Raw genomic sequence first — 23,114 nt, forward strand, 5'->3', positions numbered from 1 at the left:
CCCCCCCCCCCCCCCGGCATGCTCATCCTCTGTCAGACACATTGGAAGGACCAAGAGCCGCTGTCAAGTGCAGGAGGCTTATACTAAAGAAGGATACATTACAACACACTCCCCAGTGACCATCCTACATCAGGTTCACCAGCTCTCAGAGTCTAACATCCAGAGGACCACACAGAGAAGGGTAGGAAGAGCCTGAAAGAGCTCTGCCCCTTAATCTTCCAGGGTCTTCCTCCTCTCCACCTGTCCTGCTGGGACCTTGAAACAGGGCTTCCTGTCAGGCAGGTCTCTGCCAGGCATTTTCTGCCTCTGCTGGGTCATGTGCCCATTCTCTATGCCCCTCAAGAAGCTCAAGGACATGGTAGGACTTAAACTCTAGAATAAAACCCCTGGGCTGCAGTGAGGAGACAGTGTGGGATGACTCCTCCAGACCACAGTTGATGGGGATAGAAGTTAACACTAAGAGAGGGTGTGGGTTAGAGAAGATGAGGACCTGAGGACTACCGAGAAGTGGCTTTAGGACCCGGGGAAGGGATGCAGAGCCAGGTGGTCCTCAATTGCCATGTACTGAGTGAGTTCAAGGCGTGCTAGATTTGCTCTGAGGAGCACTAGGTAGTTAGGCTTTGTTGGGGGGGGGGTAGGTATCATATTTCTCAGTGGTGCAGGCCATGGGAGTTTGTCCTTGCTCAAGTAAATAACTCCCACCCATGTGCATGCAACTGACACTAACTAAAACACAATGGGACACAAACCCCAAAACAAAAGACAAGACAAGAAAGAAGGAGGGGAACTTGAGTGCTGAGGGAGGAAGAAAGGGTTTGGTGGGAGGGGGAAGGCATAAGGGAGGATAAAGTGGGAGCAGAGATATGATCAAAGTATACAATACATATGTATGAAATTGTGAAAGAAGAAAAATTTGTCAGATTCGGGAGGAAGCTATGATGCCTAATCTTCATTGTTAACTTGAGTAGATTTAGAATCTCCTAGGAGATGCACCTCTGGGCATGTCTGTGAAGGTATTCCAGAGAGGTTTGGCCCATGAGAGAGGACCCATCCTAAAAGCGGGTAGCATCATCCTATTGGTGGGGGAGGGGTTCCCAGATGGAATAATAAAAAGGGGTCAAATGAGCATTGGCATTCGTCTCTCTGCTCTCTGATCCATTCAGATGCAAGCAAGCAGCCTCCTGCTCCTGCTGCCAAGTCTTCCTCACTATGGTAGACTGTACCCTCTTAAACCATAAGCCAGTCTCTGTCAGGCTTGAAAAAGCAATTAATAAAGAAGCCAAGGTTTGTTCTAGATGGAGGGGGTGGGCTCCTGAGAGGTCAGGAGCTCCAGGTGGGGCTCCCCTTCTTCTCTGTCAACTCTAGTCAGTTCTCTGCACCTGGAGCCTCTCAGATGCCTTCCTTTATCCTGAAGATGCATTCCAGGTCACCCCTGTAAGATGCCCTTGTCCCCTCTCCCCCACCCCCCCTGCTTTGAGAGAAGGATTTCAAGGTGCCAACTCACCAGAGAGGTCTTGGGGAATGTCACTGTTGCCATGGCTGCCATCCCTGCAATGAGAAACTGCAGACCACATTTGGAGGTCAAAGGAGAGAAGTTGAGGTGCCTTGAGACCACAAAGTCCCCCTTCATTCTCTATGAAACAAAGCCCTGTTGGCTGGTGAGGTACAGAACGCCAATTGGATTGAGCAAGCCCACTGCAGCCTCTGCCCCTCAATGTCTTGCCCGTGGAGGACACAAACCAGCAGGCTTCATGCAGGTCACAGCTAGGTCACAGCAATTACCCTCCCTCAGCCTTGCTCCTGCTCTAGGGAGGACATTGCTTCTGGCTCTGAGACCTAGATAGGGTGTTTCTGACCTATCTTCTATATGTATGCTGAGTCCTTGCTATGTGGCCATCCTAGGGAACATGGGGTGATAGGCACTTCATGTGTAGGAAGATCTGTTATTGTAGTAGGAATGCCAAGCTGGGGCAGTGGGGATAGAGGACTGAGGGGAAGCTGGGAATGGGGGTGAAGACATTTGCCCAAGAGGACACTATGGAGCTGGGGCTGAGTGTGAAGGCAGTTTTCAGGGCTAGAATAGTGCCCTGGAGTCCCGGAGGAGTATGGATCCTCTGTTGAATAGTGTGTGTGTGTGTGTGTGTGTGTGTGTGTGTGTGTGTCCCATACTGTCTCTCATTCTGGCTGGTGGCCCAGGAACCTAGCTCATGCTGGCTCTTCTCTCTACCCAACATACATGGTCAATTAAAGGAGGGTCCACAGGTCCCATGAGTGACAGGCACTCTCAGGAAGGAGCTATGGATAGTGTAACTGAGGGAATGGAACATAGAGAGGGAAGATGGAGGCAGGCAGGCTTACTCTTTGTGCCTCTTGGCTGTGCTCAGCCTTCAGTGCCAGGGCCTCCCAGAGGCCCTGCGTACCTCTGTACCCACTGATTCGGGTTCTTACTCACAGAGACAGTTCCCCAGAGTGGATACCAGCACTTCAACACCACCAAGTGCAGATTCTTGACTGTGGAGATCAGGTATCCACCAAAGGCCAGGTGTGCAAAAGCAATGGCGATGTGAAAGCCCTGGGTGGGAAACCGGAAGTAGCTAAGGTGAGGTGGCAAATGGCTAGCCCTACATGACTAGCAGTGCCTGGACCTACTGGTGGGAGTTCCTTTCCTTACTTCTCAGGGAGCTTGGTCATCAAGGAGGGACCCCCTCCCCAGGGCCCACTGGAGGGACAGGCAAGGATGTCAAAATCCCACTTGGGGCATGCATTGTGCTCTGTCTCTGCATGGCTGGCATCTTGGGCCCTTGTTCACACTCCACAAAGCCCCAGCCTCCCTGTTGCAGATTTCAGTTTTAGGAGAAGTGTAACTGGGAGCTGGGGGCTCCCCACTTAACCTCTTCCCTGGGTGTCACCTCCCTACTCACACCCAACTTCTGTAGAAGGTCACTTCCTTCCAGGGCTTTCTCAAGGTGCCCATCTGGAACCAGCTTTTGGGGCTGGGCTACTTTCTGTGCAGGCTGGGCAGGTCCTAGGTTCTGCCATCGAGAGACTTCTCCAGTAACACTGCGGGGAACCGCTGCGGGAGCTTGTACAGCCATTGACCCTGGCAGGGAACCCTGGCTGTAGACCAAGAAGAAGACCTTGTTAAAGTTGAGCTTGTGTCCAAGGATCAGATGCAACTCTTGCTGTCACCTCTGCCCCGTGGATAGTGATGGCCTTGTCCAGTAGCTTTTGACCTTGATTTATTTTCAGATGATAAAGCAAGGCTTTCTATTAGCGGTGAGGAAACACACACATATAACAAGCACAGACAGAGAAAAAGGCTCCCTGCAAAGCCAAGTGGAGACTCAGAAAGTAGAAGCCCATTGACTTTGATTTAAATGATCTTGAGTCTATCAATGTTCTCAGCCTCTCTGGGGCTGCAGGGAAATGAAGACCAGATGAACTTCATGCCCAGCTAGTACAAGAGGGAGCTTCCACTGGCTGCCTGGAAGGTAAGCAAGAGCTAGGGGTCAAGAGGCCTGGCTCATGTGAGCATTTTGTGAACAGTTCCCAACCTGTGGCTTAGAATGAGACAATTGAAGGTAATGGGAACCGAACCATGACCCTTCGATGATGCCCATGCCTTCTGGGTTTGAGGAGATAGGAGAGAGAAGGGAAGGAGATTTCTGTTCAGGGCTTACTCTGAGCCCACATGGAGCCAGAGAGTCAGTACTTAACAATGTCTGCAACACCAACACTCATGAGTCCTTTCTCTGTTCCAAGCACTGATACAAGCATTTTATATGCATCATCTGTTGGTATCTGCATGCCAGCCCTACAAGGGGAATGATGTTCTCCCATTTTGCAGATGAGGCTCAGAGAAGCTAAATCACACATCTAAGGTTGCACAGCCAATACATGGGAGTGGAAGCATGGTAAGCTGGCCTGATCCCAACTCCTGTGTTCTTGGCCTGGACTGCTGGGACACCCTAGCCGATATCTCCATTAACTGGCAGTGACAGCCCTTGGTTTAGTGGGAAGGATGAGAGAGCATTTTCTTCCTTGGGCTTTAGAAGCGGAACCCAGAGAGATAGCTGTGTGGCTCTTCTCTGTTAGCTGATCTGGGAATGTTTGGCTCTAATGGTGTAGCTTTCCCCAGGCCTTTCTGATGTAACTATGACTTCAAGTGAAGCTTCTTGGGGGCAGAGCTGGGATGGCCTGTGGTGGTTAGTGGTGGCGGCCATGTGGTCACTGGAGATGGGGAGGTGTCTACACCTGGGTGCTTGCTTCTATACGCTGTGGCAGTGGAAATGGTTCAAATATCCAATAAAGAGTTGGACTCAAGAGTACCCTTTCCCAAAGCACATCCCATGGAACATTGCTCCTACATTAAAAGGGACCATGGTTAAACAAGTTTAGGAAACCTTACACATTACCTTCTTACTTTTTCAAGGCTTTGAGGACTCCTGAAGGGATGTGTTCTGTTCTGATATTATGGACACTTCCTACATTTAGTTTGCTGTAGGATCTTCTTCCTTGGAGTCCAGCCATATATGCCAGTTGATATTCTGTAGGGTTTGCTTTGGGTTTAATGACAAACTTCCAAACCTCTGGTTTGAGGAGTTTTTGGGTATCTGTTCCCCACTGTTTAGTGGAGCTTGGGATTGGGCTCTGATCTCAAGGCTTATTTCCAACTTGAAATTGGAATGGAATGATGCTAAAAGGAACTTTGTATATTCTTAAGGGGGTGGGGCCTGAGGGGGCAGACCTTAGACACCAGAGGGAAAGGGGTGTGGGTTATAAAGTCCCTTGCCACGTTCCAAAATCAAGAGTGTAATGGCACTAGGCCATTGCCAACAGTGACTCTGTCTTGCTGTAGCCAATGGTGACTTTATCTTGCTGCTAGCTATGGTGACTCTGTCTTGTCATTTTTTTTTTTTCCAGTTTCCATTGCCTGGCTCTAGCCTTCGCTCTTGTTCCAGAGTCATGTCCTTAAGATAAGGACCTGACAAGCAGGAAGTTGTCATTACTGTTCTGCAAAACACAGGCTGCTGACTGAGCCATGTCCTCAAGATAAGGACCACACAACTAAAAGATCAGTTACTGTTCTGAAAAAACACAGCCTTCTAACTTCTACACAGTGCTCCCAATCAGGCTCTCTTGTGAAATCTCCCACTTCCCCAGACATGAACTTGAGACCTTAGTTTGCAACCTGGTGTCTTAGTCACTATTCTATTGCTGTGAAGAGATACCAATACTAAGGTAACTCTTATAAACAAAAGCATTTAATTAGGGGCTTTCCTACTGTTTCAGAGGTTTAGTTCATTATTGTCATGGCAGGGAGCATGTCACCATGCTGCCATGCATGGCCCTGGTGAAGGAGCTGAGAGCTTTGGGGGGGGGGGGGGGACTGGGACTGGGACTGGCATGGACTTTTAAAACCTCAAAGCCCACCCCCACTGACACTCTTTCTCCATCAAGTTCAAACCTCCTAATCCTTCTAATCCTTTCAAACAGGACCACTCCTTGGTGACTAAACATTCAATAGAGCCTATAGGAGCGGGGGTGGGGGTGGGGTGGATTCTTAATTAAACCACCACATTGGCCAACATAGGCTTATAGCCATATCATAATGCAAAATTCATTTAGTCTGACTTCTACTTCAAAAGTCCCCATCAGCTTTCAGTCTTAACATGGTTTAAAAGTCCTAAGTTCAAGATCTCTTCTGAGACTCATGGCAATTTCTTTTTTTTTTTTTTTAATNTTTTTNTTACATATTTTCCTCAATTACATTTCCAATACTATCCCAAAAGTCCCCCATAGCGCCCCCCACTTCTCATGGCAATTTCTTAACTGTAACCTCCTACAAGATAAAATCAAAACACAGTTCACATACTTCCAGTGTATGATAACACAAAATCTATATTACCATTCCAAAAGGGAGTAAAGGGAGCTTAGTGAGGAAGTAATGGACCAAACTGAGATTGAAAATGAGCAGGGCAAACGCCAAACTCTGCATCTCCACACCTGATGCCAAAGTGCTCCTGTGATCTCCAACTCCTTTTACCTTTGACTGCAACACACTTCTCTCTCTTGGGATGGTTCCACACCTAGTCTGCAACTCTCCATGGCAGGTATCCTCATTTTGCGCTCTCCAGTAAAATCTAAGTGTCGCCATCACAGCTTCACTCTATGGGGGTGTTGGGCCTCCATGCAGAGACAACACTGACACATGCTTGTCCTCAGTGGCTTCTCTGGGCCATGGAGGAAGATTTCACAGCTCCCCTTCTTGTATCCTTCCCTCTAAAACCAGAGTCATGTGGCCAGAGCTGCCAAGTTCTGCTGTCTGGTGGAGCGGGAACTTAGCCCCCTTGTTCAATTACTTTTTCATGAGCTTTCTGTTGTTGTTGGTTTCCTTCACTACTTAAACTTTTCTCTCATTCCTTTTCACAGGTTGGAAGCTTAGCTGGGTAGGGTCTAGCCCTGAGGTCACTACTCCTCTATTCTATTTAATATCAGGTTTTTCTTTAAACTTTTTATCTCTTTGAGCACTGGACTTTGCTCCGACACCACCTAGCCCAACGCTCATTTTCTTTTCATAGTTTACATTTTATATATTTCTTTTTGTCAAACTTACTCCTTTTCATTGTATACCTGCACAAAAGTGACTACTAATAACCACATGGCATAGCCAATGCTAGGCTGTCTTGAAATCATCCATTTTAACACCATTAATCCAAAACCCTTCAATTTAACCCCAGACAGAATTTTAGGACAAGGGCAGAAAGCAGTCATCTTCTTCACCAAATACCACAAGAACAGTTTCTAGGCCACTTACTACTAATCTTCGTCCTTTCTGAAATCTCTTGAGCCAGGCTGTCATAATCTACATTGCTTTCAGTACCTCTGTCTTCCATGCTTCTGTTAGTAAGCGTGTTAGTTCCCATTAAACCCCACTCAGAGTGTTCAACAAAACACTTCAAGAGTTTAAAGTCTCCACGTCTTCCATATTTCTTCAGCAAACAGCATGGTTAGGCGTGGTACCAACTTCTCTCTTAACTACCATGAAGAGGTGAAGAGGCACGGTGACCAAGGTAACTTATAAACAAAAGCATTTGATTGGGGGCTTGCTTTTGCTTACAGTTTCAGAGTTTTAGTTCATTATCATCACAGCAGGGAGCATGGCAGCTTGTGAGACGCTGGTGAAATAGCCGAGAGCTTTACTGAGGCAGAGTGGGGGTGGGGCTAGACCTGGAATGGGCTTTTGAAACCTCAAAGTCCACCCCCAGGGACACTCTTCCTCCAACAAAACGAAAAACAAAACCTCCTAATCCTTCTAATCCTTTCAAATAGTACCATTGGCTTTTGTTAGTCACTCTCTGGGGACTAAGCATTTAAATGTATGAAGCTATTGAGGCCCATTCTTATTCAAACCACTACACCAGGTGGCTAGCCTCCTCAATAGTGCAGTCTTTCTCCCTCCTCAAACTTCCTCTCCCGGGCTGAGGTTTTCCCAGGAGTCCATCTTTTAGTAATGAACCCATAGAACGCTTGTGCCCTGTTACCTTGCCCACCTTATCTTCAGGACTGGGCAGACTGCCCTGGGGTGAAGGTAGACTGGCAGGATGGGAGGGGCAGAGGGAGAATTTTTTGGTCTTCTCTCCCAGGCTCCTCAGCCAGGTGAGGAGCCTCAGACCCAGTTGTCTGGTGTCTTAAGGAACCTTAGGGACTTGGTGAATTATACTCAGCCTCAGACTTTCTGCAAATCTCTCCCGTTTCCTTAGCCTGTGGGAGGCAGAGACAGATCTAGGAGAATCTTTCAATCTTTTAGTGGGCCAGAACATGAATCTTCCAAGCAGACAGGCCAGGCCTAGCCCTGGCTCTGCTCCTGCATCTCAGTGTCTAAGTCTGTTTCTATGGATACACAGGAACACTAGTGCTTGCCTGAGGGTGGGCTGCAAGGATTAATCGGGCCAGGGCCTGAGGTTAGAATTTAGTAATAAAAGCCAATAATACCTGCCCTACAGCCCGAATCTCACCTGACTTCTGTCTGGTTTTCTGTTAAGAGAGGTCCCATTCTAATCTCCAGGATGGGGAGTTCATTGCTTCTATCTCACTCCTGCTCAGAGCAAGGAGGAAATCAGCGATGGGATCCTGATAGCTGGGAAGGTTGTGGCTAGGAGAGTGTGTGGGAGCGCACAGGACTGCCCTTCAGGACTTTGTCTGCAGAGCAATGAGCCGGGTGCCAGGGAATGTGTAGAATGGGTAAGATCTGTCCATGGGAGGTCTGGGTTAGAAGGTTGAGAAAACCTTGATGGGAATGTGACCCTAAGCAGACAGTGCAGAAGAAGTCAAGAGAGCAGAGAGGGTAGTGTAGTGTGTGTTTACACATACGTGTGTATGTGTATATAATATGTGCACATATATGTACATATGTGTAGATGTGTGTATGGGCATGTTAGGCAGAGAAAGGCAGGTACCGAGAGGTATGGAGTCAGTGTGACAGAGTGGCTGCTGGCAGCCACCCTTAGAAGATTGGGTTTTCAGTTATGTTAGGTCAGAAGGAGCCCTGGCATTTGCAGAGTAAACTTTCTCAAGGTCTCAGGGTTGGGCACTTGGTGTAAAGGGAGGATATGGGAAAAAGAGGGTGGACTTTCCCAAGTGTCTTCCTTGCTTTGCTTTTTCAAATCTGTCTCTCTGTGTGCTTAAGGTTCCAGGGTTAGAAGGGAAGGGGTGTCATTCCTCTTAGCTCTCAGAATCACCAAGTGATCCTGGGTAGTGGGGCTGGGCTCCTGGTAGCAGACTCCTCCCTGGAGAGAGGCCGGTAGTAACCCCACTTCCCAGGACTTCATAGCATGGAACATTTGTTCTCCAGCTGTTGCGGACATTGCTTGATAAACAGTTCCTGTTCGCTTCTGGGGGGTCAAGTTTCAGCCACTCACTACCAGCTTGCAACTACTGACTGACAGGCACAAGAGGCTGATCTCTTGTGTTAAGACTGAGCCCCACTCGAGGCCCTGATGACCCTCCCTTGTTTGTTTCTGCTGTGGAGAGGGGGTACTCACCTGGCCCAGGGAACTCTGTTGTAGGCTTCAGCTGTGCCTGACCATCCAGAGCTGCTTCAGTACAGAGTCAGAGGTGGAAATCAGAACATTTTATGGCTTTAGACTTTGGATTCTTTTCTTTCTGGGACCCACCCCTTGCTCACACTCCCAGCTAATCAGAGATGCATGTCTGGACTAGATCCTTCAAAACCATCTGCTTCCAAACCTGGGCAGGTGAAGATCTGAGTCTCCTTCCTTACGTCTCCCTTTAACAGCTGAGACAGTTAATGTTGCAGCGATGACATTTCAGTTCATGGGGCAGGACTGATGAAGGCATTTGCCAAGTTGGTGAAGGCAGCATTTGAATGAGTTGATTATTAAAATTTTCAAATTTTTATTTGTGTGTGTGTGTGTGTGTGTGTGTGTGTGTGTTGATGTGTGTGGTTGATGTGAGTGCGTGATTGATGTGTGTCTGTGTGTCTGTCTGTGTGAGTGTGTGTAGGTCAGAGGACTTTGTGAAATTGATTCCTTCTTTCCACCTTTAGACAGTGCTGAAGTCTGAATGAATATTGTCAGGTTGTGCAGTAACTTTAGCTTCTGAGACACCTTTCTGGCCCCTCAAAGAATCTTTTAATTTTTTGAAAGTTAAAGTATCCACAATAGTGGTTACAATGACCCTGCCCTGGGCCTTGTGTCCCTCCTCAAACCAGCCATGGTTATCCTAAGTTCTTGCTTGACTTTGGTCTCTGGTGGTAAGCAAGACAGATGTACTGTCATCTGTGTAAGCATGGTAGTGTTTATCTTAAAAGGTATGGTCATGTGACCAGAAGTAACAGGAAGCCCTGATTGAGACTGAAGTCCAGCCACCACCAAGCTTGCAGCCCATGTGACTTACAGAGAACTTACATCTAAGGCACATTTGGATCTTGACCATGGACATGGTGAGGTGAGAATGTGTAACTTCAAGCTGTCCAGTCTGTCTCATGCAGAACTAGATAACTACTGTGCTTTTTCTATTTTTTCCTCCGGTTTTTAAAAACGGAGAATACACATTTAATTGTTAATATTTAATATACATATTAAAGTGTATGAAGCATATGCAGTTAGGTAAATTTGTATGTATATGTGTGTATGTTGGTTTATTTGTGTGTATTATTCTCCATCTTACTTTTCTTTCTTTTTTAAAAAATGATTTTATTATTTAATATGTATAATTGTTTTTGTTTGTATGCATGTCTGTGCACCACATGCGTGCCTGGCACTCTCAGAGGCCAGAAGAGGGTTTCGGATTCCTTTGAGCTAGAGCTACTGACAATTGTAACTGCCATGTGGCAAGTGAGTGCTTGGGAGGAGTCAAACCTTGGTCCTCTGGAAGAGCAGCCAGTACGCTTAACTACTGCTGAGCTGTCTCTCCAGTCTTCTTACTCTGTGTGTGTGTGTGTGTGTGTGACCACGTGCACACACACACAGGCACGTACACACACTAAAGTTAGTGTTATTGATGATGCTCCAAAATGGAATTAACCTGGTTATCCATCAACAGGTAAATCAATTAAACTGATAGAATAAAACAAAAGGTTTATAGTATTAAAAATAATAAAATAAAAATATAAGATGTTACAGATAAATCTCTAACATTTTATTCAGTAAAAAGAGTCAGACACAAAGATACACACATACTATATAATTTCATTTGTGTGATGATTAAAAGCAGGCAGAGCTAGTGATGTTTAAAGAAATAAATAAGAGTCGAGCTTTTTAAAAAGCTTCCCATCTGCTCTGAGCAGAACTGACTCATTGTGGGAATCAGGCCAAGAATTTGTTTCCTTGCCCCACCCACCTTTGATTATTAAGTATAGTCTCCACAACTGTGGAATGACCAAATAGGGAGCTAAGTAAGAGCCCCTGGGAGTAGTGAGAGCGCCCCCATAGTTCTCCCGCTGAAGTACCACCCTCTTTGTCATCAGTCAGAAACTCAATCTGATGACAACTGAGGGGTAGGTAGCCTTGGGGTGCGATTAGGATTAGAAGGCCATCGGGATGAGGGCCCATAAATGAATCCTAGTACTTTATCAGAAACAGAGATGAACCAGACTTGCATGCATTTCTGTCTTTTGCTGAGTAATGCTTTGTGCCACCTTTAGACTCTGCCTGGAGGCCACCACTGTATGTGAACTTTTGACCTTCAATCTCCAGAACAGCGAGGTAAATAAATCTCTCTCCTTTATTAAAGGAGTATTTGATAATAGATCAGTGCTTCATCCTCTGTAAAATAAGAACTCTCTGAGGTTAGGCAAGCTAGGCTTCTCCAACAGAAATTATTGAAGAAATATCTGCCATTATTTAGACTAGGTTTTCTCTCAGATTTTTATCCAGAATCTTTGCTCATTGTCCTGAAACAGAAATGCCTGTTCCCAGATGGTATTTTGAGATCTCTTATTCCTGTCTGTCTCAGCATAAACTTGGTTGTGGTTATTGTGGGTTCTGAGTACTCAGTCAAGATATGAACAGGTTGGAAGGGAATCATGGGATATGGCATCAAGGAACAGTGGGAAAGGCAGGAAGCTAATGATGTAATGACGATCTAGATGGTTAGAAAATGGGCATCTGGGGGGCTGGAGAGATGGCTCAGCGGTTAAGAGCACTGGCTGCTCTTCTGAAGATCCTGAGTTCAATTCCCAGCAACCACATGGTGGCTCACAACCATCCGTAATGAGATCTGGCGCCCTCTTCTGGAGTGTCTGAAGACAGCTACAGTGTATTACATATAATAAATACATCTTAAAAAAAGAAAAGAAAAAGAAAAAAGAAAAGGGGCATCCGAACCAGACTGAGGTGGGAGGCTGGGCAAATCTGGTAAGACTTTGACAGTCAGCACAACTTGAATTCATTAGTATTTGTTAAAGCCTACTCGTGATTAATGTCAGCACTTGGCAAGCAAGTATGTAAGTTCCGTGTGTTGTGGAATTTCATTAGAGTGCACAGGCTGGGTTCAGGCCTCTGAAAGCTTCCTTTGTTCTCTTACTTGCCCATCTTAACTTTCAACCCGAGGTCTCTCATGGAACCTGGGACTCACTGATTCATATAGATTTGTTGGCCATGCAGGCCCATGGGTTCCTCCACTCCGTGCCTCTCCAGTGCTGAGACTACAGACCCGTGTCACTGTGCCCAGCTTCTCACTTGCTGCTGAACACAGAGACTCAGGTTCTTAACCACGGAGTCATCTCCCCTGTCTCCGCACAAGTTGATTTTCACATATGCAATTACCCATAGGATCATCATCGAAGTCAAGGCATGGAGATGTCCCTAACTGTAAGAAGTTACCATATCCTGCCTGCTCTTAATGGGGGGTACTTGCCTGAACCCCTGATTAACCATGATTAAGCCCTCAGAAGACCCCAAACTTAAAAAGCAAATGCCACCACATTGAGACCAACCTAAAATCTAAGCCACGCTGTTTATTTTTCTCCAAAGTATAGATGATACAAGCCATATGCCAGGGCCTGTGAACACTGGGCTGAAGTGGTAACTCTCAGGGGCACTCCTGCTTTTCAGGCAGGGTTGGGGGATATGGAGTGGTTCAGTCTCCTCTGCAGCCTCCTGTCCTAGTTGGTGGGCAGAGCCAGAGTCAATACCAATCTTCTGTTACAAATAAGGAGAAGGAGGTTCCAGGGTGGAGAAGAGAAATGCAGGGCTTAGCCAGAGGTGCTTTTTTTTTTTTTTTTTTTTTTTTTTTTTTTTTGAGACAGGGTTTCTCTGCGTAGCCCTGACTGTCCTGTCCTGGAAGTCACTCTGTAGACCAGGCTGGCCTTGATCTCAGAAATCCACCTGCCTCTGCCTCTGCCTCCCAAATGCTGGGATTAAAGACGTGCGCCATCACGCCTTTGTGTCTTTTTTTTTTTTTTTTTGGTTTTTCGAGACAGGGTTTCTCTGTATAGCCCTGGCTGTCCTGGAACTCACTTTGTAGACCAGGCTGGCCTCGAACTCAGAAATCCGCCTGCCTCTGCCTCCCGAGTGCTGGGATTAAAGGCGTGCTCCACCACACCGGGCTCACGCATTAGTCTTATGTGGTGTAGTTTAACACTTTAGTTTCTGGGTGGGAAAATGAAATCCCAAAGATGTAACAGCAGATGACAAAGGACAGAGCTGATCTTCGGAGCTAGGAGCCTGGAGGTCAAGCCTTGCTCTGAGCCTCTGAAATGCCAGTCTATTCTGGAACATTCTGAGTTCTCCGTGCTTAATGATCTTGAAGACAAACCTCGGAAACCTCTGCGAAGCCAGGATTTCCCACGATGAGCAGAGGACTGCAGAGGAGTGTACGGGACGACTATGTCAGGTGACAGGGCTGAGAATGGGCACACCCTGGGCACCAGCTTTATGCCTTTTTTGGAAAGACAGTACTGGAGGAATTGGGAAATGGATGGAACACTTCACTCAGTGACACAGTGCACATGGCTTGGAGAGCCTCGTTGGGAAACCGCTGCCTTAGAACGGACAAAGTGAGGGTGGAGAGGCTCTGGGTAAAGTGGGAAGCCTGGACTTCAACCTGCAGAACTTGTAATCTATTCTGATGACTCCTTGGGCATATATGCCACGTTGTCATAGGCAGGAGGTGGAGAGACTGCTGGGCTGGGGATGTTGAAATCCGTGCCAAAGGCATTGGGTAGGAAAATCACAGACTGCAAAGAAAAAAATTAAAATAAATAAATAAATAAACAAACCCAAAGTTTGGGTGGCTCTGCGGTTTTCGGGGAGCGTTGCAATAGTGCCACCCCGTGGGCATTCAGAGAACAGCAGCTCTCACACACAAAAGCATCGTGTAACTGACATGTTAGCAAACATTTTCTAGGGTCAGTTATGAGCTAGGACTTGGACACACTGAAGCTAGCAAAGTAGACAAAACCTCATTTCCCTAGGGGCTAGTGAGCTGATATTTCCTCTCTGGATAGTCTCTGCTGAGCCCGGGGCTTCTATAGTTCTTGCCTGAACATGCTGCTCTCACACTAGTAGCCACTCACTGGGCTCCTTTAATCTAGTTCATCCTCCTGCTCCAACCTTAAATGGCACCTGCCAGCCTCTAACTGCATTTTTCTTCCAGGCAAGCCTCTGTGCTATCAGAACCCCCTTTCCCCACGCTCTTCCACCCGCCTCCTATTTTCCCCTGGAAAAATGAGCTTCCACTGAGACATGCTGTCTTTTCTGATGTGTCCATCTGTAGGCAGTCTGTGGGCACCTCTGTGCGAGGTGCGCGCCTCGCCTTCCCCAACCCTGTCCTCCGATTCCAGAAGGATTTCAGTTCTGCCAATAGTGTTGGCGCCCCCTGTGGCCACGGGTGAATAGTCCCATTTCAAAACTTGAGGTTCTCATCACAGCTCAGCCACAAAGGGGAAGTGGGAGGGGCTGCAGGAGTAACCTCTTCCTGGACAACAGGCAACCTCAGGGGCTCTGGACGTGGTGTGAGAATACTCACTGCGTTAGTTTGAGCACGGGTGGCTTGGCACCCAAAGTGGGTGGCAATGACAGCGATGAAGAACTCCAGGATGGTGAAGATGGTCAACACGGCAAGGTAGCCCCTGCCCACATCCTGAGAACCCAAACCCACAGTCAAGGCAAACAGAGCGTTTAAAAGTAAAGAGACCTCCCCTCCCCCCGGACCTAGAATAACTTTCCCAGGCAAGAGGCAGAGGTGTGTACCTGGCTCCAGCCTTCCTGACTCCAGCCTTGGGCCTCACTCCTTCCATTCTACGGGGTCTCATCTCCCTTCCCCTGCCTTCCCCATCCGACGTGGGGTAGGGTCAAGGTATCAGTACACTCATGAGGTCTACTGAAGCATCAGGCTCTGCAACTAGCCCAGGACTGCAGACTCTTGGGTCTTCCCTAGTCCTGGCTATAGCCCTCATCTCTCTGGGTTTATCACCCCTTGGGACATCTGCCAACACACCCAGTTAGTGACACCAAAGTCCATGAGAAGAATGGCTGTCCCCGCGAAGGCTGCCATGGCACTGAGGATGTTGGTTCCCAGACTGCTCTTCAACTGTGGGAGGAAGAGGAGCAACAAGAAGAGGCAAAGAGGAGAAAGGACACTCACTGTGCCCAGTCTCCTGCACCCTCCTTCCTGGCCCAGGGGCTTGGGGCCATTAGCATTGGAGGAGGCTGGGTTTTCCTTTCCCCATTCTTTCTCTTCTCCTTCCCTGAGACCCCAAGAAGAGGCCCTGATGCCTCCCTTCCATCCTCTTGGGAGCTTCTGGGAAGGAGGCCTAACCCTCTTAGTGGCTTTCCTGGGACATGTTTGCAGCATGCATCTGCAACCTCCCTCCCAACCCCCAACTTGTCTTCCCCCAGGCCCAGGCCCATCCACCTTAACAACTTGGTGGCTATTCTCTTGGGGACCCTTCCTGCGACTGCCTCCTCTGAATGTCTGTGAAGACTTTATCTCTAGACTCTCACCATCTACCTTGGGTGGCATTTGCAAGTGTCTCATCTCCTTCTGTATGTGGATGTTTAAATTCCTTCTGTGGACACTTAGACAATCTCCAAGGAGTGCTTGTTGAATGGGCCAAATGAGTGAGCAGATGGGAGAAGGGTCCCGAGTGGCACCCAGGTAGGTGGGCACCGTCCCTATCCCTGGCTCTCTGTGTCCATTCAGACTTACCAGGCAACTGGTGTGGTTCCTCTCAGCTGCTACGGAGAGGGACCCAGAGATGATAAACTGTGTGGGGAAGAGAGAGCCCAGTGGGGTTTTGGCTGAGACACTGTGCAGGGAGCATCATACCTAGGTCCCATCAAGAAGGTAACAGAGGGGCATCAACTTCCTTGTCTGCATCTTGGCCAGGCATCTTGGATATAGTCCTAATCTTAGTGGTTCTGTAAGAGGCCCCCATCCTTGGGCATGGTGGCACACTCCTTTAATCTCAGCACTTGGGAGGCAGAGGCAAGTGACTCTGTGAGTTCAAGGCCTGTCTGCTCTATGTAATGAGTTCTAGGACAGCTAGGGCAACAAATAGAGACCCTGTCTCAAAAAAACAAACAAATAATCAACAATAACAAAAACAAACACACAAAGAGACCTCTGTCTTGAGACCTCAAGCCATGGTTTACTAGGCATGCATTTTCGTTGACATTATATTACACTCACCTTTCCTTCTAATATTCACTCAACAAGTAGCAGTTGAGTGTCAAGAACATAAAATGAAGAGCTACTTCTCTCATATGCACATGAGGGCATGTGCACGCATGTCTCTCTCTCTCTGTGTATGTGTGTGTGTATACTTGTGCATGCATGCCTCTGTGTGTGTGTACTTGTGTATGTGTTCCTCTGTGCTAAGGTCAACCTTGAGTGTCATTCCTCCATAGGAGCTGCCCACTTTGGTTTTGAGATACGACCTCTTATGTGGACTTGGGCTCACTGATTATGCCAGGATGGTTGACCAGTGAGTCATGAGAAGGGCTGCCAGTCTCTTTCTCACCAGCCTAGGTGGGCTTTTGACAAGGGTGGTGGAGGTAAGCCCTCACTCTTGCCGTGCAAGTTCATGACACACTGACCTCTCTCCCCAGCCCTGTGAAGTTTTAAGATAAAAGCTACATATGACCCTCCTAGGCCGCAGGACCCCGCTGTCTCTCAAGAGACTGACAAACAGGCTTTTGTTTATTACCCCTCCTACCATGGGAATGGCACACATTTTGTGACAGATTTTGAAGCAGGAGGGATCTTAAAGAACCTTTGTTTCTTCCCAAGGCAGTGCCCACTTTAGACTCCTGCTGGCCAACATGTCCCTCCCTCTTGGGTCCACTATGGACCACTAGAAGCAGGGCTTAGAGCTTGTTCCCAGCCATTTAGCTGTAGCTTTGAAGTTTCAGCAATGTTGGTCTCTGACCTCCACTTTTAGGGGCTTCTGAGCTCTTGCTGAGACTGTCTGGGATATGCAGAGGGGACTCAACCGTCATACACAGCAGAGCCTCAACAAAGACCCCGTTAAGCTCAACAGAAAGCCCATGCTTCCTGGAGGTAGCTGGAGGCTCCCCATTCCCAGAGGCACTGGCCCCTTTGGTAAGGCACAGACAGCAGGGCTATCTTGCAAACTCCCTCTCTTTGGGACCTCAGAGCAGACAAGGAAGCCCTGATTTGGTTTTCCAGTGAGGTATGGCCAGAAGAATGGACATTGGATAGGGAGACTCCCTGCAGATCAGCTCAGGCAGGGCTGGAACCCACAGAGGGAAGCGGGGTCAGGGTAGGAGTGGGGTGGGATGGGGTGGGTATGGTTGTGGGGTTAGGACTCAGGTAGCCCAGGCGTGATTAGGACACTGGCCTGCTTGCTTCTCACCCGTAGTTTCTGGTAGAATAGTAATGATAATATTACTCCCATGTTAGTCTTGTGAGGGGTGAGTAAAACTCTGACATACGATGGGCTATGGATAGGAAAATGTCGGAAGTGGGACAGGGCGAGGTGACCTGGGCAAAGCCACTCCTTAGCCGAGGATGGCTACGCGCACTCACACAAGCTCCTCCCCAGAAGGGGACGCCACCTTCGATGAAGAGCATCCCCAGGTGGCCTCGCCGAACCATAAGCAGGACGCTGCCGAAGCCAAGGTGGATGAGACCGATCAGGATCTGCACCGTCTGTGGGAAGCAGAAAAGGCTCATGCCACTGACCTGGGACCGCGAGCTCCACACCGCCCTCTGCTGTCCTGCAGACCTGGCTCTCCACAGCTCCTGGGGGAATGAGCAGGAGGCTGAGGCCAGCCTTAGTCAAGATAGAACCTGCTCTCCTCAGATTAGGAGTAGCTCCAGGCCACGGCTTTGCGACTGGATGTCAAGGACAGCTCTGATTTGCTTTTCTGATTTTCTTAGTCTTGGTTCCTTGACTCTCAGCACGTTGGTACCAAATGCCTAGTTTGCCTTCTTCCTGTTATCTTTCCGTAGCCCATCCTGGGGGTTGGGGGCTACACTGACTGAACTTTCCACGTGGGTTTCTTTCCATTTCTCTTCCTCCTGCCCCCCTCTTTCTTTACCTCCTCCTCTTTCTTCTATTTACCAGTGCCCCATGGAAGCGGGCTGGTTTTCCTAAGGGTGGGGACTCTCTTAGTGTGGGCTTGTGATAAGTTCTGCTGCATTGCCTTTCAAACGTTTTTGTTTGTTTGTTTTTGGCATTTCACATGCCTATTTATCCATCACCTATTTTTAAAAACCTTAAAATTTATCATTTATCTTATCCATCAGTCACTACCTATTATATATTATATATTCTATTGTCTACTTGTCTTACCTATATATTTATCCTGTCTTACTTATCCATCCTATCTGACATTTATCAATCATATTTATTAATCATCATCCACCTCTTATCCTCTTAATCAATTTTATTCATCTACCATCTATCTGTTTTTCATCTATCTATATCATCTATCTAATCTATATTTTATCCTTCTTAGAGACCACTCACTATCTAGGCCGTTTGAGATGGGAGAAGGGCTTGGAAGCCACACTTGGTAGAGTCTCAGCTCTACAGGAGTTGGCTCCCACCTATCATTTCATTTTCATCCCTTGTCAGCCTTTCCTTTATTCATTACATTACAAGCACAACAGTATTCTGTATCTTCCTTTGACAAGCCACACCCATTCCCACCTCAGGGCCTTTGCATTTGCTGGTCTTCATGATAGTTAATCCTACCCCTCACCCTTCTGCCCATCCCGCTCTTGCTGGGCTGGCTTTAACTTGTAAGATCTAGCCTCAGTGTCGGCTCCCCAGAGAGATATTTCTGTCTTTGCTATCGTTGCCATCCCCCATCCATCATTCTTAATCCTCTTTGGAGTTCTGGTCATTTATTTTCTGATTTATTGGGTGAGCTCCAAGGGGGAAGGGAATTCTTGTCTGTCCAGTGCATGAATGAATTCTCACATCTATCCCCTGCCTCCACCTCTCCCTGTTGAGCGTGAGGCACTCTGCCTGCCCAACAAGTTTGTCTCAAGTCACATGACAAGCTGCTCTTACCCCTAAAGCTTTGGGTTCTCCGGTCAAGAACGTCTCCATTGGTCTAAGATCAGGTGGTTGAGTAGCTCTGGGCGCCTGCGCCCCCAGCTGTGACTCTTCGAACTGCATGATCCCTGGAGGCTGGCACATGGAGGTGGGCAGAATGGCTGGAGGTGGGCGGAGGCCGCTGGCGTTGCTGGGCGGGATGACAACGAACACACCATTGCTGGCAGGAGGTGCAGACATCGTGTTCAGAGAGCCTGGGGGACGAAGGCTCAGGAGATAACAAGGCAGTAGTGGTGGTCATACATATGTTTAAGGCTGTTGACTAAATGGTGTATCTCCCAGCTTTTGCTTACTGAGGTCACAGTAGAACCCAAATTCTCAGCTGGAGCTGGGGATAGAGAAGAGACTACAGAAGCGAAGTGGGTTCTTAGACTTTTTTGACTCTTGACTCTGATCTTGATTTCTCCTACATTACATGGAAGGACTTTTATTTCAATGCTGGGTGTGGAACCCAGCCTGCACCTGAGGCAAGCCCATCACCATTGCTGAGCCACATCCCCAGCCCAAGTGGAACCTTGGAAAGAAACTTCTATTTGAACATCCTTCTTTCCCTAGAGAGGGTGAATGATGGTTCAAGAACACACAGCTCGGGAAGGTGGAGCTTAGCTGAAGTACCATTTTATCAAGGAAAGAGAAGGACCAGGCAGGATATACCTCTTCCCTCCCTCCTCTAGGCCTACATCTGTTAACTGTGGATACCTTACTACCCTGGGGCAACATCCTGCTCTCTTTGATTACCCAAGGAATAACCACAATTGTAGCCAAGATAAATAAGGATTATGAAAATCTTAGGTGTGGCTGGCCTGGGAAACTCTCTAGGGAACATTGACCTATTAGCCAGATGTCAGGTGGTAGCTTCCCAGGGTGCAGCAGTCACTAATCTAGTGGATTATATGACATTAAACAGCCATCTGCCTTGCTGGTTTTCACATGTGGTGAAGAACCCAGCAGTCCAAGTCACAGCTCCATGGCAGAAGCCAGGATTTGAACGCTGGCCCATATAGTTACTGTGAGACAAGGGGCAAGATGGTAACCTCTTCCTGCTTTACTTTTTGGACAAAAACGTACGGGGAAGGCCACTAGAACCTATCACATTATAGGCCTGGTAAAGGCCACAGTTTACACAGTGAACTGTTGTAGCATCTTCATCTGAAGTATTTTTTTAAAAACACATCATCTATCCAGCACATAAACATGTATTTACTCATGGCTTGTAGGACTGTGATTTGTGTTCATGAGTCATTGCAGCTGCAAGGTCACACAGCCTGTGAGGACCAAGCTCTGCTGTGCTCCAAGTTACTCCATATTGTGTTAAAGAGTGGCTTTGGGCTGTGCTTTGCCCTGGGCGACTGCCTTTGAGAGGCAGCATTTGGCCCTCCTGTGAGTTCCAACAGTGAGTCATGATGACTCTGTCTCACTGTGTGCACAAGAACCACCACCTGCCCAGCACCACCCACAGGGCACAAACAATTTACTCTTAAGGATGAAAAGTCCCACCTGGACCTATGAAGGAGGCACCTGGCACTGCAGTCGGGATGGCCCCATTGACCTGGCATCTGATCATCCAATGTGTGTGTCATGGGACCAACAGGCAGACTGTCCGGCTCCAGCTCAGCTTGGTTTCCACCGACTGGTGAAACCTCCTGAAGTTCTACCAGTCTGTGCCTTTGTCTGAACCAGTCCTGCACTTCTCTGTGGTCCTGCATTTCCGTAGCACCCCTCAGCTCTGCAATCTTGTGCCTTCAGCTCTCCAATTGGGGTCCTTAATATTTTATCCAACCAATGAAGTGATGCAGTGCCCATTTGTGTCTCTAGTAGCTCTCTGCCTCTGGTAAGGTCTCTTTAAACTGTGCTGTGATCTCTGTGCTTTTGAGGTTATTCTTTAATACACACACACACACACACACACACACACACACACACACACACACTGAGGTGTATAAGGTGTGATCTGAGAGTTAATACTAATACTTAAGATCAGAATAAAAACACACATGTTAGTCAGCAGTCAGCTATTAAGGGAAAATTGGGAGTATTTGGCAAATTGCAGCAAATGAAACTGACTTGGTTTGAAAATTTATTGTTAGTCAATAAATTCTGGCACTGTGGACAACACAAATGTACCCATCTTTGTTTCTGGAATAGCAGGCTCTTGACATAGCCCATTTCCTGTGGTCAGTGGATGAACATCTTTATGCTAGATATTTGCTCTGTGATGAGCCTGATTCATCTTGGCGAGTGTAAAACACAAGGGTCCGGTTGAACCTGCCCTTGAGATGCGTAGTGAGTCTCCACAAAGAATGAAGTAGGGTTCCAGTGGTTGGAGTACCTCCAAGGGGATGGCAGAGGAGGCATGGGGTGAAATCGGCTGGCATGAGCCTTTTCTGTCCACTGTAGGTGATTAATAAATGTTGCATGGGTTGGGGAGACAGTTTAGCAGGTAAAGTGCTTACTGTATAGGCATGAGGCATGCATGTATAGGTTGGAGTCCCAGAAACCCATGTAAAAAGTTGAGTGTGGGCTTGCACTTGTAAGCCTAGTGCTGGGGAATCCTTGGGGCTCTCTGACCTGCCAGCCCAGCCTACTTGGTGAGCTCCAGACCAATGAGTTCCAGATTCTCTCTCAAAGAAACACAGTAGTTGTCCTCTGAAGAGTGACATGCAGAGTGGACCTCTGACCTCCGCACACATGCACATGCCTGGGTACCCCCAGCAGAGAGGCAGGACTCTGCACGACACATGCACACAATTGCACATATGTGAACATGCACATACATGTACACACACACACACACACCCATGCATGCACATACATGCAAAAGAAGAGCATGTTTCAGGTAAATAGTGTTATTGAACAACAATCCCATGCAGAGGGTGGCAGAAGTCGTTTGATATCTTTAAGGACTTTCTAATGTTTCTTCCAGCCAAAGGTGTGATATCAAGAGCGTCTAGGAATGGTACTCTTACTTCCCACAAGGTGGAGCTCAGTTGGGGCTCTGGTTTCCAGGCCCCCAAACTGAAATGATTCTTAGCAGACATGAGTACTGCTTAAGACAGCACTGGCAAACCTTCCCTGCAGAGACTCAGCTAGCAAAGGTTTTGGGCGTTGATCAAGTAGTTCCTGTTTTAAGTAGGAGATGCCGCTCGTAGTGTGAACTAGACATGGGCAATGAATGCATACGTAAAAGGTGGGACTGTGTTTCAATAAAGCTTTATTGACATGGACAGATGGCTTGGATCCAGTTGGTGGGCTGGAGTTTTCCAAGTTCAACCTCAGAACACTGCCTGGACCATAATACATGTTGATTGGAATTTCCTTGTTGCTTTAGATGTCAATTACACTAATTGCTATAATTTGGAGTAAGAAGGAAAATAAATTGAGCTTCCAGATATTTCTATACAATGAAGGTAAATGTGGCTATGATGGCTTTGGCTGGAGTTTGGGTCTTGAATGTCTTTCAAAGGCCCACATGTTAGACAAAGGCTTGATAGACTCAGGATGCTATGACTGACAGGTGACAGAACCTTGTATTATTTTTCTTATTCCTGTGACCAAATACCCTAAATATCCATGTGAAAGCAAGTTGGATTTATTTTGACTTAGCACTAAAGGGAACACTGTCCATCCATCACGTCAGGGACTGAGTGAGTCCATACTGTCAGGCAGGAGTGAGGCGGCAGGTTGCACTACATCTGTATCTAGGAAGCATCCAGAGTGGGAGGAAGTAGGGCGAGCCTATGAAACCTCAAGCTCTGGCTCCAGTGAGCCACTTTCTCCAGAGAGGCTCCACCTCCTAAAGCTTCCACACCTTTCCCAAACAGCATCATCAGCCTGAGACCAAGACTTCAGGCCATAACGTCCTACCGCAGTCTCACATAGGCAACCAAACCTAGACTGGGCCAGAAGCAAACCTGTTCTCTCTCTAACATAGATCATCTCAGGCATTTGCTGTAGCTAACATAGAATCCCAGTGCTAGGAGACAGATCGAGGCGGATCCCAAGGGCCTGATGGCCAGCCAGTCTGGCCAAACTGGCTAGATGCAGGCCAGTGAGAGAC

General features: G+C 47.6%; 2 protein-coding genes across 4 annotated transcripts in view; both read right to left on the bottom strand.

Annotated features, from left to right (window-relative positions):
* The window catches only part of Ms4a10 (membrane spanning 4-domains A10), a 12,914-nt gene extending 3,826 nt beyond the window's left edge, over positions 1-9,088 (bottom strand). Inside the window, exons 1-4 of the mRNA XM_029472338.1 lie at positions 9,045-9,088; positions 2,922-3,117; positions 2,453-2,572; positions 1,505-1,561 (exon numbers count right to left, since the gene is read on the bottom strand). Of these exons, the coding sequence (XP_029328198.1) occupies positions 1,505-1,561; positions 2,453-2,572; positions 2,922-3,095 (351 nt within the window). The 5' untranslated portion in view covers positions 3,096-3,117; positions 9,045-9,088. The remainder of the gene's footprint in view (positions 1-1,504; positions 1,562-2,452; positions 2,573-2,921; positions 3,118-9,044) is intronic.
* A 4,280-nt stretch (positions 9,089-13,368) lies between these two features.
* Positions 13,369-23,114, bottom strand: part of Ms4a15 (membrane spanning 4-domains A15) — a 14,579-nt gene continuing 4,833 nt past the window's right edge. The window contains exons 2-7 of one of the 3 annotated variants that reach the window (XM_021152518.1): positions 19,013-19,187; positions 17,518-17,640; positions 15,676-15,732; positions 14,965-15,057; positions 14,494-14,607; positions 13,369-13,702 (exon numbers count right to left, since the gene is read on the bottom strand). In XM_021152518.1, coding sequence (XP_021008177.1) covers positions 13,586-13,702; positions 14,494-14,607; positions 14,965-15,057; positions 15,676-15,732; positions 17,518-17,640; positions 19,013-19,187 — 679 coding nt within the window. In that variant the 3' untranslated portion in view covers positions 13,369-13,585. Of the gene's footprint in view, positions 13,703-14,493; positions 14,608-14,964; positions 15,058-15,675; positions 15,733-17,517; positions 17,641-19,012; positions 19,266-23,114 lie in introns of all 3 variants that reach the window. The other 2 variants (XM_021152516.1, XM_021152517.1) reach the window with 2 other exon arrangements.

The sequence above is a fragment of the Mus caroli genome, chromosome 19, assembly GCF_900094665.2.
Source record: "Mus caroli chromosome 19, CAROLI_EIJ_v1.1, whole genome shotgun sequence".
Lineage (NCBI taxonomy): Eukaryota > Metazoa > Chordata > Mammalia > Rodentia > Muridae > Mus > Mus caroli.